The 21,974-nt window shown below is 44.5% G+C and overlaps 1 protein-coding gene across 2 annotated transcripts in view; it reads right to left on the minus strand.

Annotated features, from left to right (window-relative positions):
* Positions 1-625: 625 nt before the first annotated feature.
* Positions 626-21,974, minus strand: part of ELF5 (E74 like ETS transcription factor 5) — a 43,465-nt gene continuing 22,116 nt past the window's right edge. The window contains exons 3-6 of one of the 2 annotated variants that reach the window (XM_036762246.1): positions 20,574-20,624; positions 4,534-4,602; positions 3,014-3,209; positions 626-2,539 (exon numbers count right to left, since the gene is read on the minus strand). In XM_036762246.1, coding sequence (XP_036618141.1) covers positions 2,443-2,539; positions 3,014-3,209; positions 4,534-4,602; positions 20,574-20,624 — 413 coding nt within the window. In that variant the 3' untranslated portion in view covers positions 626-2,442. The remainder of the gene's footprint in view (positions 2,540-3,013; positions 3,210-4,533; positions 4,603-20,573; positions 20,625-21,974) is intronic. The other variant, XM_036762247.1, reaches the window with a different exon arrangement.

Raw genomic sequence — 21,974 nt, forward strand, 5'->3', positions numbered from 1 at the left:
GCCTTGGGGTTTCTCCTCACTAAAGGTCTCCAAGCAAAGGCTGGAGGGTCATTGGGTGAATCCACTGAAGCAAGTCAGCCAGTGAACTAACATTGAGTAAATGCCTACCAGGCATGATGCCAGGTCTCCTGTGCTAAGTGTTGTAGAGGGCATCATAGTTTAAGTGTGGGTTGGATTAGCTAGATCTGAGCCTCTGGGGTCCTTCCCAAACCTGACGCACTATGATCCAATGATTCACCCATTCATTCCGTAAGGCCTGTTCTTTAGTATGAAAAGAATGTAGAGGTGGTCATAACAAATACTTCTGATGCCACTTTCCTCTCATCTCATGTTCTCTATGAAATATTTAATTCTCTAGGACTCTGAGCTAGGGAACAGTTAGATGAAGTTCTTCATTTGGCCCTTTGAATGTGGATGAAATCTCAGGTTAGAATCAAAGAAAAAGAAGAAAAATCCCTAACAACTGTTAGATTCAGTATTTCAACACAAAACGATAGCAAACTATAGTCCTTGAAAAGTTTTCAAAATCCATCATAACCTTGCCATGTTACTTTTGAGAGTAACTCGCAGAAACATTTTTTTCACATTAAATATTTTATTCACATTGTTTACAAACGGTATCCATCTGGAAAAAAAAACATGAATCCAAAAATAGATTATTTTACAGTTATTCACATTTTTCTTTTAGACATATTAGTTTTTGATGCTAACCTTTTGACCACTGTGGTTTTCGACATACATCACGGCTCTGAGACGCCTCCCTCCTTGGGCTCCATAACCAGAAGATGTAACAAACCACTGAATTGTGGGTCACTGATGATGAGTAAGAAACCGTCAGTGCAGACTTGATCTCACTGAAGTTTGTTGAGAGAGTATTCCTTCACTTTCACTATTTTTGATATAGCAATCTGGACTTTTAAGATGGTGGGGGAGGGGGCGAATCAGGTAGTTAAAAAGAATAAAACTAGTTCATCCTTTAATTGCCTATTAATTGATAGGATTTTTCCAGTTTTGTCAAGGTTTGGTGTTTTTGCCACAAAAACTTCCAAAGAGAGAGAATTTTCCCTTTTGGCACTTGAGATCTCCCAGTTTGATTGTTGCAGGAACAACAGTGATATTTGGCAGTGGGGAGGAAGGGAAAGAAGTGTTTTTCAGTTCATTAACCCCTTGCATACCCTAGTTCCACTCCTAGTCAAAATTGGGGAGGAGAAGGAGAAATCTCAGCAACCAATATTAATAAAACAAATTGTAAAGGTCTAATATGTTTAGAAAGATGCTTAAAAGTTTACTCGATGGCTGGAAGGATAGTTGAGAACCCTACTGACCATCCATGCTAAATTTAGTTTGTGTCCTGGATTCATAGCTAAAGCTGAATTTTTGTAAAATTTATTTTTCCAATAGGACAATTATCTGACAATAATAATAGCTGGTGTTCACATAGCCCTTTGAGGTGACAAAGTACTTTACACAAATGCACGGGGTCCTCACAACAACCCTGTGAGGTAGGCAGGCAAGGTCTGATAATCCACATTTTACAGATGAGGAAACTGAGGCTCAGAGAAGTAGGACAGGGCAGATGTCTCACAGATTAGAAGTGGTCAGGTCTTCTGACTTGTCTTTCCATCAAGTCATGCTGATTTAGAGCGATGCCTAACTGACTTCAATCATTGGGAATTTAAACTAAATCGTTCTCACCTGTGGCTCACCGTCACTGAACTAGACTGTCAGTACTTGGTTCTTTGGGATCTGCCCGGGTGCTGACAGTAAAAGCCTCCTGAAGAGGAACAGTAAGGGGCCAGGGGCTAACTCTAACTAGGAATTTTTATAACGGGGTGGGGTGGAGGAAAGAGCTCCCTTGGGGTACAACTGCCAGGAGGGAAGGAGTGTGCATCGCTAAAAGACTGGCCATTGCTAAGGAGATAAGGGTGATGAGGAAGATGGGAATGGGGTGTGGAAGCTCAGGGAGTAAACGTTTCAGGATGAGGCCACTATTGAGGCTGGGGGAGTGGGGAGGAGCCTGCCAGGGGTATGGCCAACTGGTGAGAGTGGTGAGGTTAGCACTAGAAATTTTAGCATCCTGGGTAAAAACCCTGGCTACCCCCACCCTAAATCATGGCTTTGAGCCAGAAATTCCGGTTGTCTTTGTTGCTCTCAAGTTTTGATGAGTTAAAAATGATGCTTGAGCCACAAGGAGCCAACTCTTGCAAAATAAAAGTATGCTCCTCCCAAATCATCCCTCCCCTTCAAATTAGATTTCAAATAGCCCAGTGGCTACAACTCAAAACAGTCAGTAACCCGTCGATCCAGATGGAAACTGTGATATGGAGAAATTTCACCAGAATGTATTCAGGAAAAAAAAGAGAGAGACTTTAAGATGTCTGTCATAAGATGATTTTTTAAAGGGGGGAAAATCCGTAAAGTGAGATGGATGAATGAAGCTGGTCATAGCTTGTCTTCCTGCCAACCGTGTGCATTTTTCCCAAATTTGTACACTAACCTTCTGTCTACCCGTTCCAAAATTCCTGTTTTGTAGTAGTATCTGAAAAAAAAAAACAGAAGGGTAACTGGGGAGAGAGTCACACCAGAGGGAAAAAACAACCCAGCTCATTACCTGTCTGGCAACATTCCCAAGGTCAGGGACTCTCTGATGGGGCAACTTTATTTAGATTTCATCAATGTTTTCTTACCCTGTACTTGGCTTACACAGAAAACTTTCCCAGATCCCTGTGGGATTGAACTGCCTTCTCCTTAGTCACAAATGTGTGTGTATGTATTTTCATTTGTGTGTTTGCAAGTCGGTCTCCATTCAAAGAGATCTCTTCCCTACAGGCTCCCAAAAATTAGAAGCCAGGAGTGTCCTTTTATAAGCACCTAATCTATGTGCCACCAAAAGAGCCAGAAGCTGGGTCTCATGACCTTTCTATTTCTGAGTGAAAATGCCAGGAAAACAAAGTTATTCCCAGCTTATATAACCGTGCCCAGAGGCGAGTGATGGGGCAGGATATTAACTTACCTCAGGGCTCTGCTCAGCTTTTCATAGGTCATCCTATCATTTTTCTTCCTTTGTCCCCACATCTTGGCCAGGGCTTCTGATTTCACCACTCGAAAAATACCCTGTTCTCGATCCTCCCATTCCAAAATGCCACAATTCTCTTCAGGAGACAAGAGGAGGTCTCTCACAAATTCCCACAGGTGAGAACTCTGGAGGCCTTCAGGAGAGGGGAAAGGCAAAAAAGTTAGATCTCAATACTCCAGGGGATATGTGAGCTTGTGGATTCGGGAGTTCCCTCCCAAGAGGCCCATCCACAGCCCGTCCATCCCTTCCCATCCTGCACCATGCTTGTCCACGGCTTCCCATAAATTCAACACCACGGGCCCCCCCAAGGCTACAGGCCTTCCTTGATGTCTCCCAACATTGCTTTTAATCTCTCCCTCCAGTCCATTGTCCAATCAGCTGCCAAAGTGATTTTCCCAAAGCTCAGGTCTGACCATGTCACCCCCTACTCAATAAATTCCAGTGGCTTCTTTTCTGTTTGTCATTTCAAGGCTGTCAGAAGTTGGCCCCTCATTACCTTCCTAACACTCTACTGCCCCACCCCCACCCCCTATATTCTATGATGCAGAAACGCTGACCTTCCTGCTGCTTCTCCAGCCCAGTGCTTCCTCCTCCAATGTGAGGCTTTTCCACTGGCTGTGACCCTCAATGGTCTCTCTCCTTACTTCCTGCCTCTAGGCTTTCCCAGCTTCCTTCAAGGTTCCATTCTAATCCTACCCATTCTAAGGAAGGCCTTTTTGGGTCCTTATCGCTATTAGTGTCTTCCTTCTGAGAGTACTTTCCACACATTTTGTGTGGTGTGTAGGTACGCGGTTATTTGTACGCTGTCTCCTCTTTAAGAATTCGAGCTGCTTGAGGGTAGGAACTGGCTCTTTGCCTTTCTTTGTATCTCAGGCTCTTAGCACAGGGCCTGGCATATACTAAGTGCCTAATAAATGCTTTAGTGGTGTGCTCTATCCGCCTTTCATCTCTCGCCCGTGATACCAGCCCATCTTTTCTTATCATACAATTCCCGGATGACCTATATGTGCCAAAGACATGGGTACTTGTACTGGAGAAAGAGGAGGGATGTGCTTTTAAATTTGATTGGGGAACTCCCCCGAGGAATCCCCTTTAGAAAGAGTTGACCTTCAGAGTTCTCTGTAACCGGCACTACTTTGGGGAGCCAGCACCTTGGACCATAAAGAGCACAGGCTAGATTATAGAAAGATGACTTGGTTTTGTATGCTGACCAATTGTGTGGCTGTGGATAAGTCATTCATCTCAGGAGCATGGATTTAGATCTGGAAGGGACCTTAGGGGGCACCTAGTCCAACCCCCTCACTTTTTCAAATGAGGAAACTGAGGCCCAGAAATTTGAAGTGACTTCCAATCATCTCTACCCAATGCCGGCCAACTGCCATGCAAAGGTCCAGAGGATTTGAGGATATTCACCTTCCTTAGGAAGCTGCTGTTCAGGGGGAATTTCTGACACTTACTTGATCTGCCGTGGTTATGGCTCTCTTGATTTTTTATGCTTCCTGCTTTCAAACACGATGAGTCAGCGGCTGAAACAAAAGCCAAGAGGTGAGAGTTAGGAAACATTATCGAGAGAAAGGCCCTACGGGATCATTTTCCCCATCCAAACTAAGGTTGCACCGAGGCAGCAGTGGATTGAGCAGGCCTGCACAGGTTTTAGCTCTTTTCCCCGATCTGCAATCTAGTTGTCTGTAGAAGGTTGGGACTAAGAACCAAGGGTGGGAGGAGCAGAAGAAAGAATGAAAAAGGAGGATATTGGGGGAGGTTTGTTTCTATTTCTTACAGTGTTGAAGAAGGACCTTTGGAAAACTTTTCTACTAAGGAGCTGGGGAATTTCTAAGGAATGGTAAAAATTTTTCTATAGTTCAGTGCTGGTCCTTGGTGGGGCCAAGTATTTTGCTAGGTTCTGTGGGGTGGGAGGGCTCAGAGGACTGCAAAGAAGACACAATCCCTTGCCCTCAAGAAGCTTAGGGCCTTTGAGGAGGTCTGACATAAAAGCATGAGATGCTTGATATCTCTTCTGAACAGTAATAATAGAGTGGGTCTCGAGGTGTGGAGTCCTCAATTCCTCACTATCTCTCACCCCCCATATCTAACCTGCAGTCAACGTCTATTGATTTCACCTTTGCAACATGTCTCCAATACACCCCCTTCCCTTCTCTGACACCACCATCACCTGGGTGCCTCATCACCTCAAGCCTGGATTACTGCAATACCCCCATGTGGGTCTGCCTGCCTCAAGTCTTTCCCCGCTCCAGTCCATCCTGTAACTGGCAGATCTGACCATGGCACCCCCTACTCAATAAACTACTGGCTCCCTATCACCTTCAGGATCAAATACGAAATCCTCTGTTTGGCATCCAGAGCCCTTTATAACCAGCCCCCTCCTACCTTTCCAGTCTTCTTTCACTATGCTTCCCCAAATGAGAACTCTTCAATCCAGTGACACTGGCCTCCTGGTTATTCCTTGAATGAGACACTCCATCTCTCATCTCTGGGCATTTTCTCTGGCTGACCCCAGGCCTGGAACCCTCTCCCTGCTCATTCTCCTCCTTTCTTCTCTGACTTCTTTCAAGGCCCAACTAAAATTCCACCTTCAACACGAAGCCTCTTAACTATTTCTTATTTCCCCCCTGTACATAGCTTGTTTGTACATATTTGCCTCCAGCCCCCCCTTACATCCTCATTGAGGGCAGGGACTGACTTTTGCCTTTCTCTGTAGCCACAGTTGTCTGTAGGCACTTAACAGATGTTTATTAACTGACTGACAGGAGATGATTCATTGCCAAATGATTGATAAAGAAAATAAGAGTTAGAACATGAACTAAGAGAGGGGGTGGGGATGGGACCTGATGTTTTACTGGTGTGGGAAATTCCAAGTGAGAAAATACTCTTTACCAATGCAGATCAGGGGAAAGGGCCCTACTATGTGCCAGGCACTGAGCTAAGCACTTTACAGATATCATCTCATCTGATCCCCCAACAGCCCTGGGAGGTAGGTGCTGTTGTTATCCACCTTTTACAGTTGAGGAGACTGAGGCAATGATTAAATCACTTGCTCAGGATCACAGAGATAGTAAGTGTCTGAAGCTGGATTTGAACTCAGGTCTTCCAGGCCCAGGGCTCTATTCATTAAGTGATTTTTTTTCCCCCAGAGTCATACAGCTATTGCATCAGCAGCAGAACTTGAACCCAGATTTCCCTGGGTTCCAGGCTGGCTCTCTGACCACTCACTATTCCACATTGTTCCCTAATGGGAATTTTAGGAAGCTCTACTCAAGTTTTTCGTACAACCGTGTTCTCTTCCCCCCCCCCCCACCCCTACCCCACACCCCCTGCAGGGTGTTACTGGAAGTAGACCATAGTGTGGGGGGACACAGGGAGAAAGCCATAGAGAACTAATGAACCCTCATGATACTACTTGGGTACTTAAAGGACCCCTGGTTCCCTAATAGGGAATAAATAAATGATATACAAATTATATAAAAATTAATAAAAAGATTTGTCCTGTGAAGTTTGGATTCAGTCAAAGGGCCGCACTTGAGGCCCTAGAGGGCCACTTATGGCCTTGAGGCCATAGGTTTCCCACCCCTGGAGTCCTTGCTCCAGTGACAAAGATCTTAACTTTTCTATGCTTAGGAGACAGATGGTCATTAAGAGTTATGGTGGATGATAAAGTCCTCACCCTAGAACCCCAACTGCCTCCCTTAAATCCAATTCAGGCACAAGTCAAGGCATCACCCTGTGATTCCATCGATCTTCTTTGGAAAAACAAAAGACAAACAGCAACAACCTTAGAGCCAAGTAACCTGGTGATAAGATAAGAGGAGCTTGACCTTTTGTCTTGGTCAACCCAGTGATCAACACAGCGCTTGGCACAGAGTGGCTGCAGAATAATTACTTGCTGAATTGTCTAGTCTTCAGAAAACAGGCATACAGACTACTGGTTAGGTTAGTTATAGACTGAAACAACAGTAAAAACTCACATTTATATATGGCTTTATAGTCACAAGCCTGAAATTACGAGGGGGAAATGGAATAAAAGATATTATGATATGTGTATATATGTATGTGTATTATATATTAATATATATAAAAAAGATGGGTTGGTTGTAAGGCAAGAACCAGGGATGACTGATGGGTACTCCATCAGATGTGTGTGTGTGTGTGTGTGTGTGTGTACACACATATATAAAAGAAGATGGGTTGGTTGTAAGGCAAGAGCCAGGGATGATTGATGGGTACTCCATCAGATATGTGTGTGTGTGTGTGTGTGTGTGTGTGTGTGTGTGTGTGTACACACACATATATATAAAAGAAGATGGGTTGGTTGTAAGGCAAGAGCCAGGGATGACCGATGGGTACTCCATCAGATTTGTGTGTGTGTGTGTGTGTGTGTGTGTGTGTGTGTGTGTGTGTGTACACACACATATATATAAAAGAAGATGGGTTGGTTGTAAGGCAAGAGCCAGGGATGACCGATGGGCACTCCATGCCCATGCACTCCATTGGTATTTTCATGGAAGCTAGGTGGTGCAGTAGGTAGAGTACCGTACCTGGAGTTCAAATCTAGTCTTAGGCTTGTCCTAATTGTGTGAGCCTGGGTCATAAGTCACTTAACTTGTTTGCCTCAGTTTCCTCAACTGAAATGAGGACAGAAACAACACCTACCTCCCAGGGTTGTGACGATCAAACGTAAAGCCCTCAGCACAGTGCCTGGCACATAGTAAGTCTATGCGAATGTTTGCTATTACCAATACTGCCACTGTTATGATGATTTCAAGAGAGAGCAGGAAAGGCCTCCAGCCCCTTCTCTGTGGTCTGACCTGTAAGGAAGATCAGAGCTCCTTGAGAATAACCTCTCCCCGCCTTCTACAGATGAAGAAAGAAGACCCTCTGCAATAACCTCTAATTTACCCTGTATGTAGCATGTCTGTACATAACAAGCCGCATTAGACGGTAAGCTCCTTGAAGACCAGGACTGTTTCCTTCCTTCTTCCTCCTCCCAATCACTTAGTACATATAGTAAGATGACTGCACATATATAATCGATAGCAAATTGCTTGCCTTCTCAAGTGAGGGAGGGAGAGAGAATTTAGAACTCTCAAAGAATATTAAAAGAATTAATAGCACATATAGTAAGTACTTGATATATGCTTGTTGGCTGACCAACAGACCCAGGGAAGTTGGACATGCTGAGGGTCATAGAGGTAGGATGCATCAGGGGTGGGTGCTCTTTCCCCTGTTCTGAGGTGCTCCCTAAAATGGCCCACAGGATGAGCCAGTAGGGAAGGGCTGCGATCTGCATCGCTGCAGGGAGCTCTCACTCCCCATTAGAAAGTAGAAGGTATTAGAAATATAGAGAGTGGTCATCAAACCCCTGGGAGTGGATAAAATTGTCAGAGGAATAAAGTGTAGACAGAGAAGAGAAGAGAAGAGGAGGGCCCAGGACAGAGCTTTGGCTATATGGGTTTAGGGGAAATCAGGCGATGGAAGGGAGGGAACTGGGGACTCAAAGTTTTAAAAATGAATATTTAAAATTGGTTTTACATATAAATAGGGAAAAATAAAATAGCAAATAAAAGCTAAAAAAAAAGCAGGTGGTGGGCACAGAGGGCAAGTGCCCAAAGGCTGGCAGTCCTCGGATCCAAAGTCCTGCCCCTTTGCCTGATCCAAAGTCACATGTCATCAGACCAGAGCCAAGCTGACCTATCTGTTGTTTGATCCTTTAATAAGAGAGAAAAATAGCTCATCCATAAAGATAAACAAAGGTGAATGATTAACCTGTTGTGCTGAATTGCCAGAAGGGCAACATGCTTTGAAAAACTTCAAACACTTCCATTATTTTCTCAAAGATGAATATATATATATATATATGTATGTACACGTATATATACATATATCCATACATGTATACACACATAGGCGAGTATGTATATACATATATAAAATATATAAATGCGGCAATGACCATTTATTAAATACCTACTATGTATCAGGGGCTGTGCTAAGTGCTTTAAAAATATTATTTCATGTGATACTCACAAAAACTCTGGGAGGTTGGTGCTATTATGATCCCCATTTCAGATGAGGAAACTGAGGCAAACAAGGTTAAGTGACTTGCCCAGGGTCACACAGCCAGTAAGTATCTGAGCCTAGATTTGAACTCAGGAAGATGAGTCTTCCTGGCTCCAGGCCCAGCACTATACCTACTGTGTCACCTCTGTATGCATATATACACTCATATATACAATGCATCCCTAAAGCACGGACCTAAAGACAACTTTTATCATCACTGCAACTGTTTTTTGGTTGGAAAAGTGCTTTCTTCACAACAACCTCTGGGGAGGTCATGTTAATTGGGAGCATTTTCACAGCACTTTAAAGGGCTTTACATGTATTATCTCATTCTACCCCTTACAAAGCCCCTAAGCTATTACGATTCCTATTTTTTTATCCTGTCTATATCTTGCTTGTCCTTAGCTGCCTTCAAGTTGTCTCTCCCATTAGACTGTAAGTTCCTTGAGGGCAGAGACCATCTTTTGTCTTTCTTTGTATCCCCAGCACTTAGCACAGTGTCTGGCACATAAGTAGGTGCTTAATAAATGCTTATTCCTTCATATATATTTATCTATGTACACTTATCTACAGACATACATATAGCACATATATATGCTTATGGACTATTGACTATTTTAGAAAGGAGGACACTGAGGCACAGAGGTTAAGTAGTTTGACTAACGTCCCATAGCTAGTAGGCATTGAAGGTAGGATTTGAAGTCAGATCTTCCTGACTTCAAATCCACTATTTGGTACTCAATCCATCTGCTTATTTTTAGACAATGAAAGAATTCTCATCCCAATTTGATAGATGAGGAACCTGAGGCTTTTAGAGAGGGGGTGTTTTGTTTAAATTCCCACAGCTAAGGAAGTGTTGGAGCGGGGAGGTGAACCCAGTCCAGTCCCTTTTCTTTCCACTAGACCACAGTGGCTCCATCACCTGGGCTGGTGTTTTCCTCTTGTGGTCCTAGCTTAAGCTAATCTACTATGAATTCTAGAGTGGTGGTTTGGGGGAAAATGTGGGGTCTGTTTTAGAACCACTGCCTCACTTGGTGATAGAAAGATGTCTGCATTGGCCTGAGACTGTTTGAAAGCAGTCAAGGTGACCCAAATCCAATCTAGCGCTTAACACAGTGCCTGACACATAGTAGGTGCTTAGTAAATATTTGTTGATTGATCTTGTGCTCTCCTGGTTAGAGCCTTCCCCAGTCCCAGCATGCTACCCATCCCTGCCACTCCAGGCCAATCTAGAGCCTAGTCTAGACACGCCATTCTCCAACCTGTGATGTGATGGGCTTTCCTATTTGGAAAGGCCCTCAGAGGTCATCTAGCACAACCCATGCCCAGGCAAGGCTCCTCTCTACAACATTCCACTAATTGGCATCCAGCCTCTGCTTGAAGACTTCCATGACCTCTGGCCCATTCCATTTTGGACAGCTCCAATGGTTAGCAAGTTTATCTTTCTTACTCTGAGCCAATATCAACCTCTCTATAACTTCAAACAGAACACATCTGACCTCTCTTCCATAGAATGGCCTTTCCGATATAAGAAGACAGGTATTGCTTTTTCTCTGAATCTTCCTTCTCTAGGCTTAAAAACTCCCCAGCTGCTTCAACCAATCCAAAGTCTCTGGTCCCCTGACTCCCCCAGCTGCCCTCTCCTGGGCACAATCCATTTTTGTCAGTATCCTTCCTAAATTTACTGCTGAGCATTAAGCACAACACTCCAGAAGTGGTCAGACCAGTATAGAGCACAGTCACATGATCACCTCCCTCATTCTGGACCTACTTTCCTCTCTTAATGTAGCCCGAGACCAGGCTTGCTGTTCCGGCTTTCATGGCCCACTGTACACACATATTGAGCGTGAAGCCCACTAAGACCTCCAGATCTTTATCGTTTGAGCTGAGCTCTAGCCATCTTGCCCCGCCTCCATTTCCATTCTGCCCCCAAGCAATATCTTCAACTGGATCCACTGGTGAAGCTAAACTGTAACTAGAATATGGAGTTATATGGCTAGGGGTTTGTGTGTGTGTGTGTGTGTGTGTGTGAGAGAGAGAGAGAGAGAGAGAGAGAGAGAGAGAGAGAGAGACAGATAGAGACAGAGGAGAGAGAGACAGAGAGACAGAGACAGAGAGAGACAAATAGGAAAGGGAAAGAGGGGGGAGATTTGGGGAGGGGGTTTGGGGGAGAAGAAGAGAGAGAGGGTTCATACAAGGTTGGTGAGAAATTTCCCTTACAAGCATCTTACAATATCCCTACCTCTATGAGGAATAAATAGATGTATAAGATACTGCCATGGGTTCTAAAACAGGTTTGTTCAGCATCGCTTTATATGCTGTGCTCAAAGCCCCCAGAAGCAGGGAGAAGAGAGGGCAGTTCTTTCATTGCTAAACAGACAGGTTCTGCTTACTTGGCCACCTGAGGACAGAAACAGTCATCGGAGACTGTCTGGCTGCAGCCTCATGTCTTAGCTCTTTGCTGACATCCCCTTCTTTTCTGTATGTGGTTTGGAATGGATATAATACACAACCCCCGCCTCCTACCCTACAGGTTGAGGTAACCTCCCTCAGATGCTCCTCTGAGACCCTTTTGGTCCCAAGGCAGACTCTTGCAGGGCCTGCTTAAGGAGGTCTCAAGTATGTTCAGTTTGATGGCAGTGTAGATGGGCTTGATGTTGACCACAGACCACACCAGTTCAGGTGTGGGGCTAGAGGAAGCTGCTGCTGATACTGACACAGTCTCTGCCCTATGCTCTGCCCCTGGCTTTCTAAGGACTCTAAGGCTGTTTGAAGTCAGGTGGCCACAAGCTACCAGCTAGGAAACAGCAGTGTTGGGGGACCTAGGAGACAGCCGGATGATACCTCACACTAGGAAGTATCACTCATCTGATGGCTCAGTCCCAAAGGTTTTTGACCCGCCACATCCTGGGCACTGAGATCAAGCCCATTGTGTTAAAAACTGAATTTAAAGGCATGAAGTTGACCCATGGCCTGCTCAATGGGTGGAGTGCTCCCAGGGTTCCCAGAGACCTTTGGCTGCTGTCAGAGTGAGGATGGAAGTTGGAGAATATAGATCTGATTTGTTGTCATCACTGTTCATCCTTCCTTCTCGACGGGGACCAATGACATCACAAGGCTGATGTCCTGACTCGTGTGAATTGGATTTTAGTGAGGCAGAGCTATGCATCATCATCCTCACTCTCTCCTCCAGAGTTGTCCAAGTGCAGTGGCAAGACAAAAGTCCATGACTGGCGAAGGCCTGGGATGCAGTGAGTGACTTGGTCTTTCCAAGGTCTCAGTTTATCTGAGGCAACACCCATTCAATGACTAAGGGTTAGGTAAGAATTTTGACAAAAGATAGTCTAATTTACCATCACAAAAATATTAATCTAGAAGGGGAAGGCCCTGAGAGTTTCTGGCCAGAACAGAAAATGATAGCTATTTACACACATTCTGAGCCATCAAAGTGGAAACAATGAGCTTTGAGATTGGGGCTATTATTCAACGAAAGCTAGAGTGATTTGGGTTTGAAGGCTAGTCAAGTAGCTCCATTTGAAACACGATGGGCTTTTTAAAAGCCTGTTTTTTCAGAGCTGTTTTTCAAGAAATAATTTTTAAACACTAGGCAAGAAAATCACCAGGAGCCTTAGGATAATGTCAATCCTCAGTCGAAGGAATCAGTCTTTGACATTCAGCTATCCTATGTGGATAATGAACTCAGGTACCTTGGGGAATGTCTCCTTTGGGACATCCCATTGGCTGTCTCAAACTTAATAGTGCAACTAGCATCTGCCAGCAATAAAGTTTGCCCCAGGCTTATTCATCAGAGTGTACTGTTCAATTCAACTCCATTTCACTTAATACATTTATTGAGTGCCTACCCTCTGCTAGGCCGTCAGTGTAGGAAACTGTGGCTGAAAAACTTCACTCTATTGGTAAATATTCCTAGAGCATATGAGCCCTTTCTTGATTCTTTCAGAACGAGGGCCTTCTTGTGAAATTACTCTGTGTGTGTGTGTGTGTGTGTGTGTGTGTGTGTGTATGTATGTATGTGTGTGTGGGGGGGTGCAGGGTATATAATGATAGCACTTACCTCCCGGGGATATTGTGAGGACCAAATGAGATAATTTTTGTAAAACGTTTAGCGCAGTGCCTGGCAAAAAGTAGGCACTATATAAATGCTGCTTCTTCTTTTTCAGGCATGTCTGACTCTTGGTGATCCTGTATGGGGTTTTCTTGGCAAAGGTACTGGAGAGGTTTGCCAGTTCCTTCTCCAGTAGATTAAGACAAACAGAGGGTGAGGGACTTGTCCAGGGTCACACAGCTAGTGAGCGTCTGAGGCCGAATTTTAACTCAGGCCTTCCTGATTACAGGCCCAGAGCTCTATCCACTGAGCCAAGTATCTGCCTCCAAATATAAACGCTACTATTCTTAACTTTTATATAGTTTGTAAATGTATATATCTGTGTATATGTGTGTGTGTCCGTGCTATTTCCTTCCATCAAATGGAAACTCCTTGAGGCCAAGCATAGTTCCATTTTTTCATCTTTGTACTCCAAGCCTGGGAAAGACTTTAGTTTTAAAAAGCCGAGGTCTCCCATCACATCCTGGGCCATCTCCAGTTCTTCTGATCTATGTCTGGCCACTGGACCCAGATGGCTCTGAAGGAGAGAGTGAGGCTGGTGACTCTTCACAACCCTCCCTCACTTCAATCCAATTCACTCGCATGTCATGGTATCACCTTCCCAATGTCACGGTCCTCTTGGAGAATGAAGGACAAACCACAACAACATCTGCAAGCACCTGCACAATGCCTGGCACCTACGATGGAAGGTACTTAATAAATACTTGGTGACAGATGGCCCTCTGCTTGGCTGCCACTGCTGCCGACCTTGTCTTGTACTTTGGTGTGTGCGTGTTGGATCTCCCTGAGGAGAAGGGAACCTCTTTGAGGGTGTTTCTTATTTTTGTGTCCCCAGTAACTTGCACAGAGCCTTCCACGTTCCAAGGGCTTAATAAATACTTGTTGAATTGAAAGACAGCATTTCTAGGTCAGGGATGATCTTAAGGACTGATGTCAGATGGTGGGATGCCTGGAAGCCACAAGCTACCGTGCAGAAAGCAACTGTATCAGGGTCCCATCATCTGTTTGGGAAATATGCCCAAGACTGTACTATTGGGTCAAATAGGTGGACAGAGTGTTGAACTCGGAGTCTAGAAGACTTGAGTTCAAATCACTTACTAGCCATGTGACCCTGGGCAAGTCACTTTAACCTCTGTTTGCCTCAGTTTCCTCATCTGTATAATGAGGTTAATAACCTACTTTCCAGGTTTATAGTGAGGATCAAATGAAATAATAAATGTAAAATGCTTTGCAAACATTAAAAAGTGCTATATAAATCCTGTTATTGTTACTATTAGTACTGCAGATGAGAAGCCATCTCTCTCTCCTCTGAGATCCTTTCATGCTTTGGGCCCAAGTTCTGGCCCTTCCTGTCCTGCCTGGTCCAGTGCTCATTTATTTACATTTCTTGTCTTGTCCAGAACCAAATCTCCCTCTCCTCCTCAGACATGTACTGCTTCCATTCCAGCCAGAGTTCTTTTTCCCGAGCTTACCTAATCTTGTCACTTCCTGGCTGTCTACACTCCCCTCTCTCTATGTGTTTCCCTCCTCCTTTTCCAACTCCTCTTTATGCTTTGTCTTACTCATTTAGAATATAAGATCCTTGAGGGCAGGTACTGTCTTGCTTACTTGTATTTGTATCCCTATCCTTAGCACTTAATTCCTGTGTTTAATATATAGTAAAGGGCTTAATAAGTGCGCTCTCTCTCTCTCTCTCTCTCTCACACACACACACACACACACATACACACACACTTATACCTATCTATCCATCCATACATCCATGTATCTATCATCTATCTATATCTATCAGTCTATTGATTGATCACGTAACTACCTAATCTCCCCTCCTCGTGGCCATCTGTGTGAGGACCAAACCTGTGGTCTCTCTCTCCCCTTGCTCCCCACAGCCTGACATCTCACTCAGAAGAGGTGGCCAATGAATGAACAGGTGACTGAAGGGAAGGAGGAAGGAGAAGAGCAATAATGAGGCAGCACAGTGCAGTGTGAAGAGTAAGGCTGTGTCATGGAGCTGGGCACCGCGGGCTCAGGCACCATGGGGGGTCTAGAACCTGACCTTGTTGGCCAGTCACTGGCTATTTCAGTTTGAGCAAAATACATTACCTCTCTGAACTTCAGTATCTTCATCTGTGAAATAAGGAGCTTGGACTAGGTGGTCGCTAAGGTCCCTTCCAGTTCTAACATTCTGCGAGTCTGTGGGGACATGCAAACGTTGACCTTGATATGCGGCATCTAGGTATGTGAATAGCGTGTGCTTCCAGAGTGCTTGAGAGAGAGAGCGCCTGACTGGTTACCAGCCCATTCCTAGAGGAAGGTGGGGCGGACACTGATACGACCATTTTACAGGTGAGAAAACCAAGACCTATAAAAAGGGTAAGCTCAGGCTTCTCAGTGGGTTGAGGATAAAGCTTCATTCTCCTGGCCCAGGGTCCCGGGGCTCTCAACACCAAGGTAGGTCTAGCAGCCCAGTCTAGGCTGAGAGGAGTCTGGGTCCAGGGGCCCTGCTAACTCCTTAACTTCCCGAGGGGCTCAGCTTAAGGGCTGCCTTCCTCAGGAGGCCTCTCCTTTGTTTCCTCTGATACATCCTACCACCCCCCTTTCCCTTCTCATTAGAATTCAAGTTCATATATATGTATATATATATGTATGTATGTATATGTATGTGTGTGTGTGTGTGTGTGTGTGTGTGTGTGTGTTGGTCTGGGCCTGTGATTTCATCAGTGTAGGGAGCTTCCCTGCAAGGAAAATCCCTCTCAAGATACAGATTGGCAACTCTTTGTGTCTTATAGTCTCAGAATGATTCTGCAGGCACAAAGTAAATGACTTGGCCAAGGTCACACAACCAGTCTGTGTCAGAGGTGGGATCTGACACCCAATAGGCTGTGAGCTCATTCAGGGTAGGAATTTTTTGTTTGTCTTTTTCTGGCAGGGAGGAGTGGGGAGATCTCTAGCACTCAGCACAGTCCCTGACACATAGAAGCCCAATCCAATAGTAAGTATTTAATAGATAAATGCATGATGAATTGACTTGTTTCTCCTAGGCTATGCTTCCTCCTACCTGGCACATAGTGGGCACCTAATAAATGCCGGATCGATCGACCAATCAGCATTTCTTCAGCACCTCCTAAGAGCCAAGCACCATGCTATTGATTGATCGATGTAGTTGTGTATATGGATGACAGAGTTACAGTGTGAAGCCAGGACTAGCCCAGCTTTCAGGCTCCCCTTGCCTCCTCCTTCATTAGAAGGCTCTCACCTCAGTCTTGGCTGCAGTAAGGAGCTTGCCTCCTGACCCGAGCCTATGGTATGGGCAATGCTGGGAGGACATAGAGTCACTTTTCCAAAGGGAAACGGGTATATATGGGATGTAGCTCTTTTGGAAATCATTTGGGAAGCACCATTCCAGGGTTTTGATGGTACTGTGTTACATCTGAGGATAGTAAAACCCTACTTAACCAGAACTTGATAGTGATAACTAGAACCTTCAATTATTTTTTTAAAAAGGCATTCTATTAATGGAATCTGTTTTATAAGATAAATGTTTAAATTAGCTCCTCTTCCTCCTCCTCCTTCACATGGAGTCAGGGTTCAAGTCCCACCTCTGACACCTTTTGGCTCTATGACCCTGAGCCAATCACTTGACCTCTTCATACCTAGAGCACCTATAGTCTTAGAGAATTATAGGCTGCGTGGGTAATAGATGTTTCCTTGAGTTACAGATGCACCGCTGATCTCATCCATGTTGGGAGTTCCCATACAAAGGAATTTCCTACGCTGGTGAAATCACAGGACTGGCCCAAAAGAGAGAGATTATTACTATTATCCGATTTCTAATATTTCTGCTGCAGCTATCATTATCTGATACCATATCATCACATGGGGGTCTTGAAAACTACTCCAGCAGAGCCCAATCTACAGCAGGTCTTGCCAAGCTGGAAAGACTTTGAATCTACCTGTCACTGGAGACCCAGCTAAATTAAGAGAAGGAAGCTGACCACCAGAGGACTGGCCATGAGGTGACTTTTTTTTAAGAGGGGAGGACACAGCAATTCCTTCCTTCCTCCCTTCTTCCCTCCTTCCCCCCTCCCTTCTTCTTTCCCTTATTCTTTCCTTCTTTTCTTCCTCATTTTCTTCCTTCCTCCCTTCCTTATTTCCTTCCTTCCTCCCTTCCTCCATTCCCCCTTCCTCCCTTCCTCCCTTCTTCCTTCCTTCTTTCCTTCCTTCCTTCTTTCCTCCTTTTTTCCCTCCTTCCCTCCTTTTCTTCTTTCCTTCCTCCCGTCTTCCATCCTTCCCTCTTTCTTCCTTCCTTCCTCCCTCTCTCCTTCCCTCCTTCCTTCCTTCTTTCCTTCCTTCCTCCCTCCTTTCCTCCTTCCTTCCTTCCTCTCTCCTTCCCCCTTCCTCTTTCCTTCCTTCCCTCCTCCCTCCCTCCCTTCCTCCCTTTCCTCCCTCCCTTCCTTCTTTTCTTCCTCCCTCCCTCCTTCCTTCCCCCTTCATTCTTTCTTTCTTTCCTTCCTTCTTTCCTCCCTCCCTCCTTCCCTCCTTCCTTCCTTCCTTCCTCCCTCCCTCCTTCCCTCCTTCCTCCCTCCTCCCTCCCTTCCTTTTTCTTTCCTTCCTTCCTTTCCTCCTTTTTCCTTCCTTCCCTCCTTTTCTTCCTTCCTCCCTTCTTCCATCCTTCCCTCTTCCTTCCTTTCTTCCTTCCTTCCTCCCTCCTTCCTTCTTCTCTCCTTCCTCCCTTCCTCTCTCCTTCCTTCCTTCTTTCCTTTCTTCCTCCCTCCTTCCCCTTCATTCTTTCTTTCTTTCCTTCCTTCTTTCTTCCCTCCCTCCTTCCTCTCTCCTCCCTCCTCCCTCCCTCCCTCCCTCCCTCCCTTCCTTCCTTCCTTTTGTCCCATCTATTTAGGCACAGAGGAGGTTGCATCAGAGGAGATCCATACAGATGAGCCCACTGAGTTTGTGGAACTGGAACAATGGTCCCTGATGTTCATCGAGGTATCAGGTCATAGGAAAGAACAGTGGCCTTGAATTCCAAAGACCCTTTTCTACCACTTACTACTATGTGACTTAGGACAAGTCCCTTTACTTCTCAGACCTTCAGTTTCCTAATGGGTAAAATGGGGCTGACAATATTCCCTACCTCACACCATTGTTGTGAAAGAAGGGCTTTGTCAGCCCTAAAGCACTATGCAAATGTGAGTTATTATAGAATCAGAGAATCTCTGAGTTGGATGGGACCTCAGGGACCACCTAGTCCAACCTGATGCCGAGTAAGAATCCACTCTGGGATATACCCAATGAATGGTCATCCGGCCTCTGTTTGAAGACCTCCGGTAAAGGCAAACCTACTCCCTTCCAAGTAAGTCTGCTGACTACACTTCAGGAAAGCTTTACTTGTTAGGAACCTTCCTCTTGATATCAGGTCTAAAGTGATAACTTTTACTCATCGTCTGCTCTCTGGGACCAAGTTTAAGTCTGATCCATCTTTCACATGATGTCCTTTAAAATGGTTGTAGACAGCTATCCCATCATACTCTGGGGCTTCTCTGAGCCAACCATCCCATTTCCTTCCATACATCCTCAGACGGCACGAGCCCAATATTCTTTACCATCCTGGTTGCCTTCTAGCTTGCTGATTTCTAGCTTACCAGTGTTCCTTCTTGAAATGAGTTACTTGGAATTGAACTAAATATTCTGGGAATATTCTATTAAAAATTAATCCCCTCCCCCATCTAAAAATACATCACTTCTCTTAATGCTTCCCTAACACCACTAATGCTTTCCTGGGTGCCGTATTTTAATGTTGTTGCTGTTATCGCTGGCATCATGGGAGTGCTGTTTGGATAGAATGTGGCCAACTTCTAAGTAGGCTGAGGGAAAAGAGACCCACCAAAGCAATTCAGAATGATGCCCTAAAAGTCATTAAACTGTCTATGTCCTCTGACCTAACTATGGCAATGAGGCCTAGCTCCCAAAGAGACCAAAGAAAGAGGGAAAAGGACCTATGTATGTATAAACATATTTACAGCAGCTCTTTTCATAGTAACCCCCCACACTAAGGGGGTTTCCCTCTCTTGGGGAATGGCTGAATGAACTGTTGTGTGTGGATGTAATATAATATTACCGGGCCACAAGAAATAATGAAACTGATGATTTTAGAGGAGGCCGAGATTACCTCTGTGAACTGATACAGAGTGAAGAGAGCAGAACCAGGAGAACAAGTCATACAGTGACAACAGCATTATAGAGAAAAATAACTTTGGAATGCTGAAGAACTCTGATCATTGCAACGATAAGACAAAACTGCGAAAGACTGGAGATGAAACACGCCTCTGATCTCCTGCCTGAGAGGTGACAGACTTAAAATACAGACAGGGACATATATTTCTGGACATGGCCAATGTGGGAATTCATTTAACTCAACTATACAGGTTTAGGATAAGAATTTTCCCTTCCTTCCTTCCTTCTTTCTCTTTTCTTCCCTCCTCCCTTCCTTTCTCTCCTTTCTTCCTTCCTTTCCTCCTTTCCTCCCTCTTTCTTTCCCTCCTTCCTTCTTTTCCTTCTTCCTTCCTTCCCTTCTTCCTTCCTTTCCCTCCTTACTTCCTTCCTTTCTCTCTTCCTTCCTTCCTTCTCTCTTTCCTTCCTTCTTTCTTTCCCTTCTCCCTCCTTCCTTCCTTCCTTCTCTCTTTCCTTCCTTCTTTCTTTCCCTTCTCCCTCCTTCCTTCTTTCCCTCCTTACTTCCTTCCTTTCCTTCTTCCTTCCTTCCTTCCTTCCTTCCTTCCTTCCTTCCTTCCTTCCTTCCTTCCTTCCTTCCTTCCTTCCTTCCTGTCATCCCAGGCTCTTAGGGTTGGAAGAGGCATCTAGTTTAACCCCTTCCTGGATAAGCCTAACATACCCTCTATAACAACCGTCCCAAATGGTCCTCTGCTGACTTAACTGATGATCTTTAGAGAGATTCTCTCTCTCTCTCCAACTCCCAAGGTGGCCTGTTCTATTTTGGTGTGAGCTCTAATTCCTAGATAGTATTTAGGATATGGGTTCTGAAGTCCTGAATGACCTTTGGGCATTATACACATATTAAATTAAGCAGCCTTCATTTATTAAGGCAAGGAAATAAACTTCAGCATTGTTTAGATTTTCAGCAAACAGGGTTGAAAAAACAAAAGGGAATTTTTGTTCAAGCTTTAGTTAACTAGAGAATGAATCTTTTCTTCCCCTCCTCACCCCCGCCCCCAGCCCTTCTTGCACACATATATTACAATCCACTTAGCCTAGATCTAGGCAGTTTAGAACATGTTTACTTACAGTCTTTGATTGAGGCCTTGGTTTCATCAGCATCATTGAAAAAGGAATAGCCTAGGGAACAAAAAACAAACAACACAAAACCACAAGAAACAACAAAAAAATTCAGGCTTATTTGGCAAGGACTCTAGGGCTATGAAGGACTAGGCATTATTGTAGGGGGAGAGGAGAGAGAGAGACAGGATCAAGATAGACATCTCCATTGATGACACTTTATATAAGCTAGAGGAGGTCACTCGGTCCTAATAGGTCTATTTTTAAACCATCCTATACACGTGACAATAAGTCAAATGTCTGTGATTTTCTGGGTGGGAATTCCTTCCACCAAAGCAGACGGCAACCTCTCTATAGCTTGGTAGAGAGTTTCCTGAAACTCAGAGAATTTAAATGACTTGCCCGTGGCCACTCAGAAAATTTCAGTGTCAGGATAGTCTTCCTGGTTCCAGGTCCGGTACACTACTCACTATGCCATACTGCTTCTCTAGATAGATGACAATGTGCTCATTTTCAAAAACTGCTGGAACAAGGTTCCCTAAAAGCCATGGCTGCACAACAATCTAAGAACAGCCTCAGTGTGAGGTATTGGTGCTTAGTAATGTTGGTTCAATTAGTTTAGGCTGAATATATTGGCTCAGGAATCTGGAGACTGGACCCAGATCAACCATTAATTAACCATGGGTCACTTAAGCTTGCTGCATCTCAGTTTACACAAGATATCCAGGAAAGGGTTAAACTAGATGGCCCTTACAACTCTAAAAGTCTGGGATGAAAGGAAGGAAGGAAGGAAGGAAGGAAGGAAGGAAGGAAGGAAGGAAGGAAGGAAGGAGGGAGGGAAGGAAGGAAAGGAGTATACTTTAGCTATAAAATTATCTCTGCGTTTCCTTTGGCCCATAAAGCCACTTTTAAATAACTACAGCAGGTGGAAGGTGAGTGGCATAAACCTCAAATATTAGGGACAGCAAGGTATTGTGGAAAAGACACTCAACTGGGAAGTAGAAAACTTGGGTTCTCATTCCAGCCCTGCACTTACTATGTGTGAGATCTGAGAGCAAGTCCCTTCTCCTCTCTTGGCCTCAATTTTTCAATCTATAAAGTGAGGCACTTGGGCTAGAAAATCTCTTCATTCCCCTTTTGGCTCTAAACCCCATGACCTAGGAAAATGTGAGCTTACAAAATGGCAGGGAACATGTTTGTTCCAGATGTTACATAACTAGATTGCATCATCTGAACACTATGGTTTATTCCATCTAGACTTTGACTAACCAACCAGCAACATTTGCTTTTGTGCAATTCTGGGTTTCAAAGTACAAGGAAAATGTGATAGGCAGACATGATTACTTTCAAGTTATCTCTGTCAAAAAAATTGCCAATGGAGAGTCATTTACAGGGTGTCCCCAAAAACTT

This window comes from Trichosurus vulpecula, chromosome 6, assembly GCF_011100635.1.
Source record: "Trichosurus vulpecula isolate mTriVul1 chromosome 6, mTriVul1.pri, whole genome shotgun sequence".
In the NCBI taxonomy this organism is placed as follows: Eukaryota; Metazoa; Chordata; class Mammalia; order Diprotodontia; family Phalangeridae; genus Trichosurus; species Trichosurus vulpecula.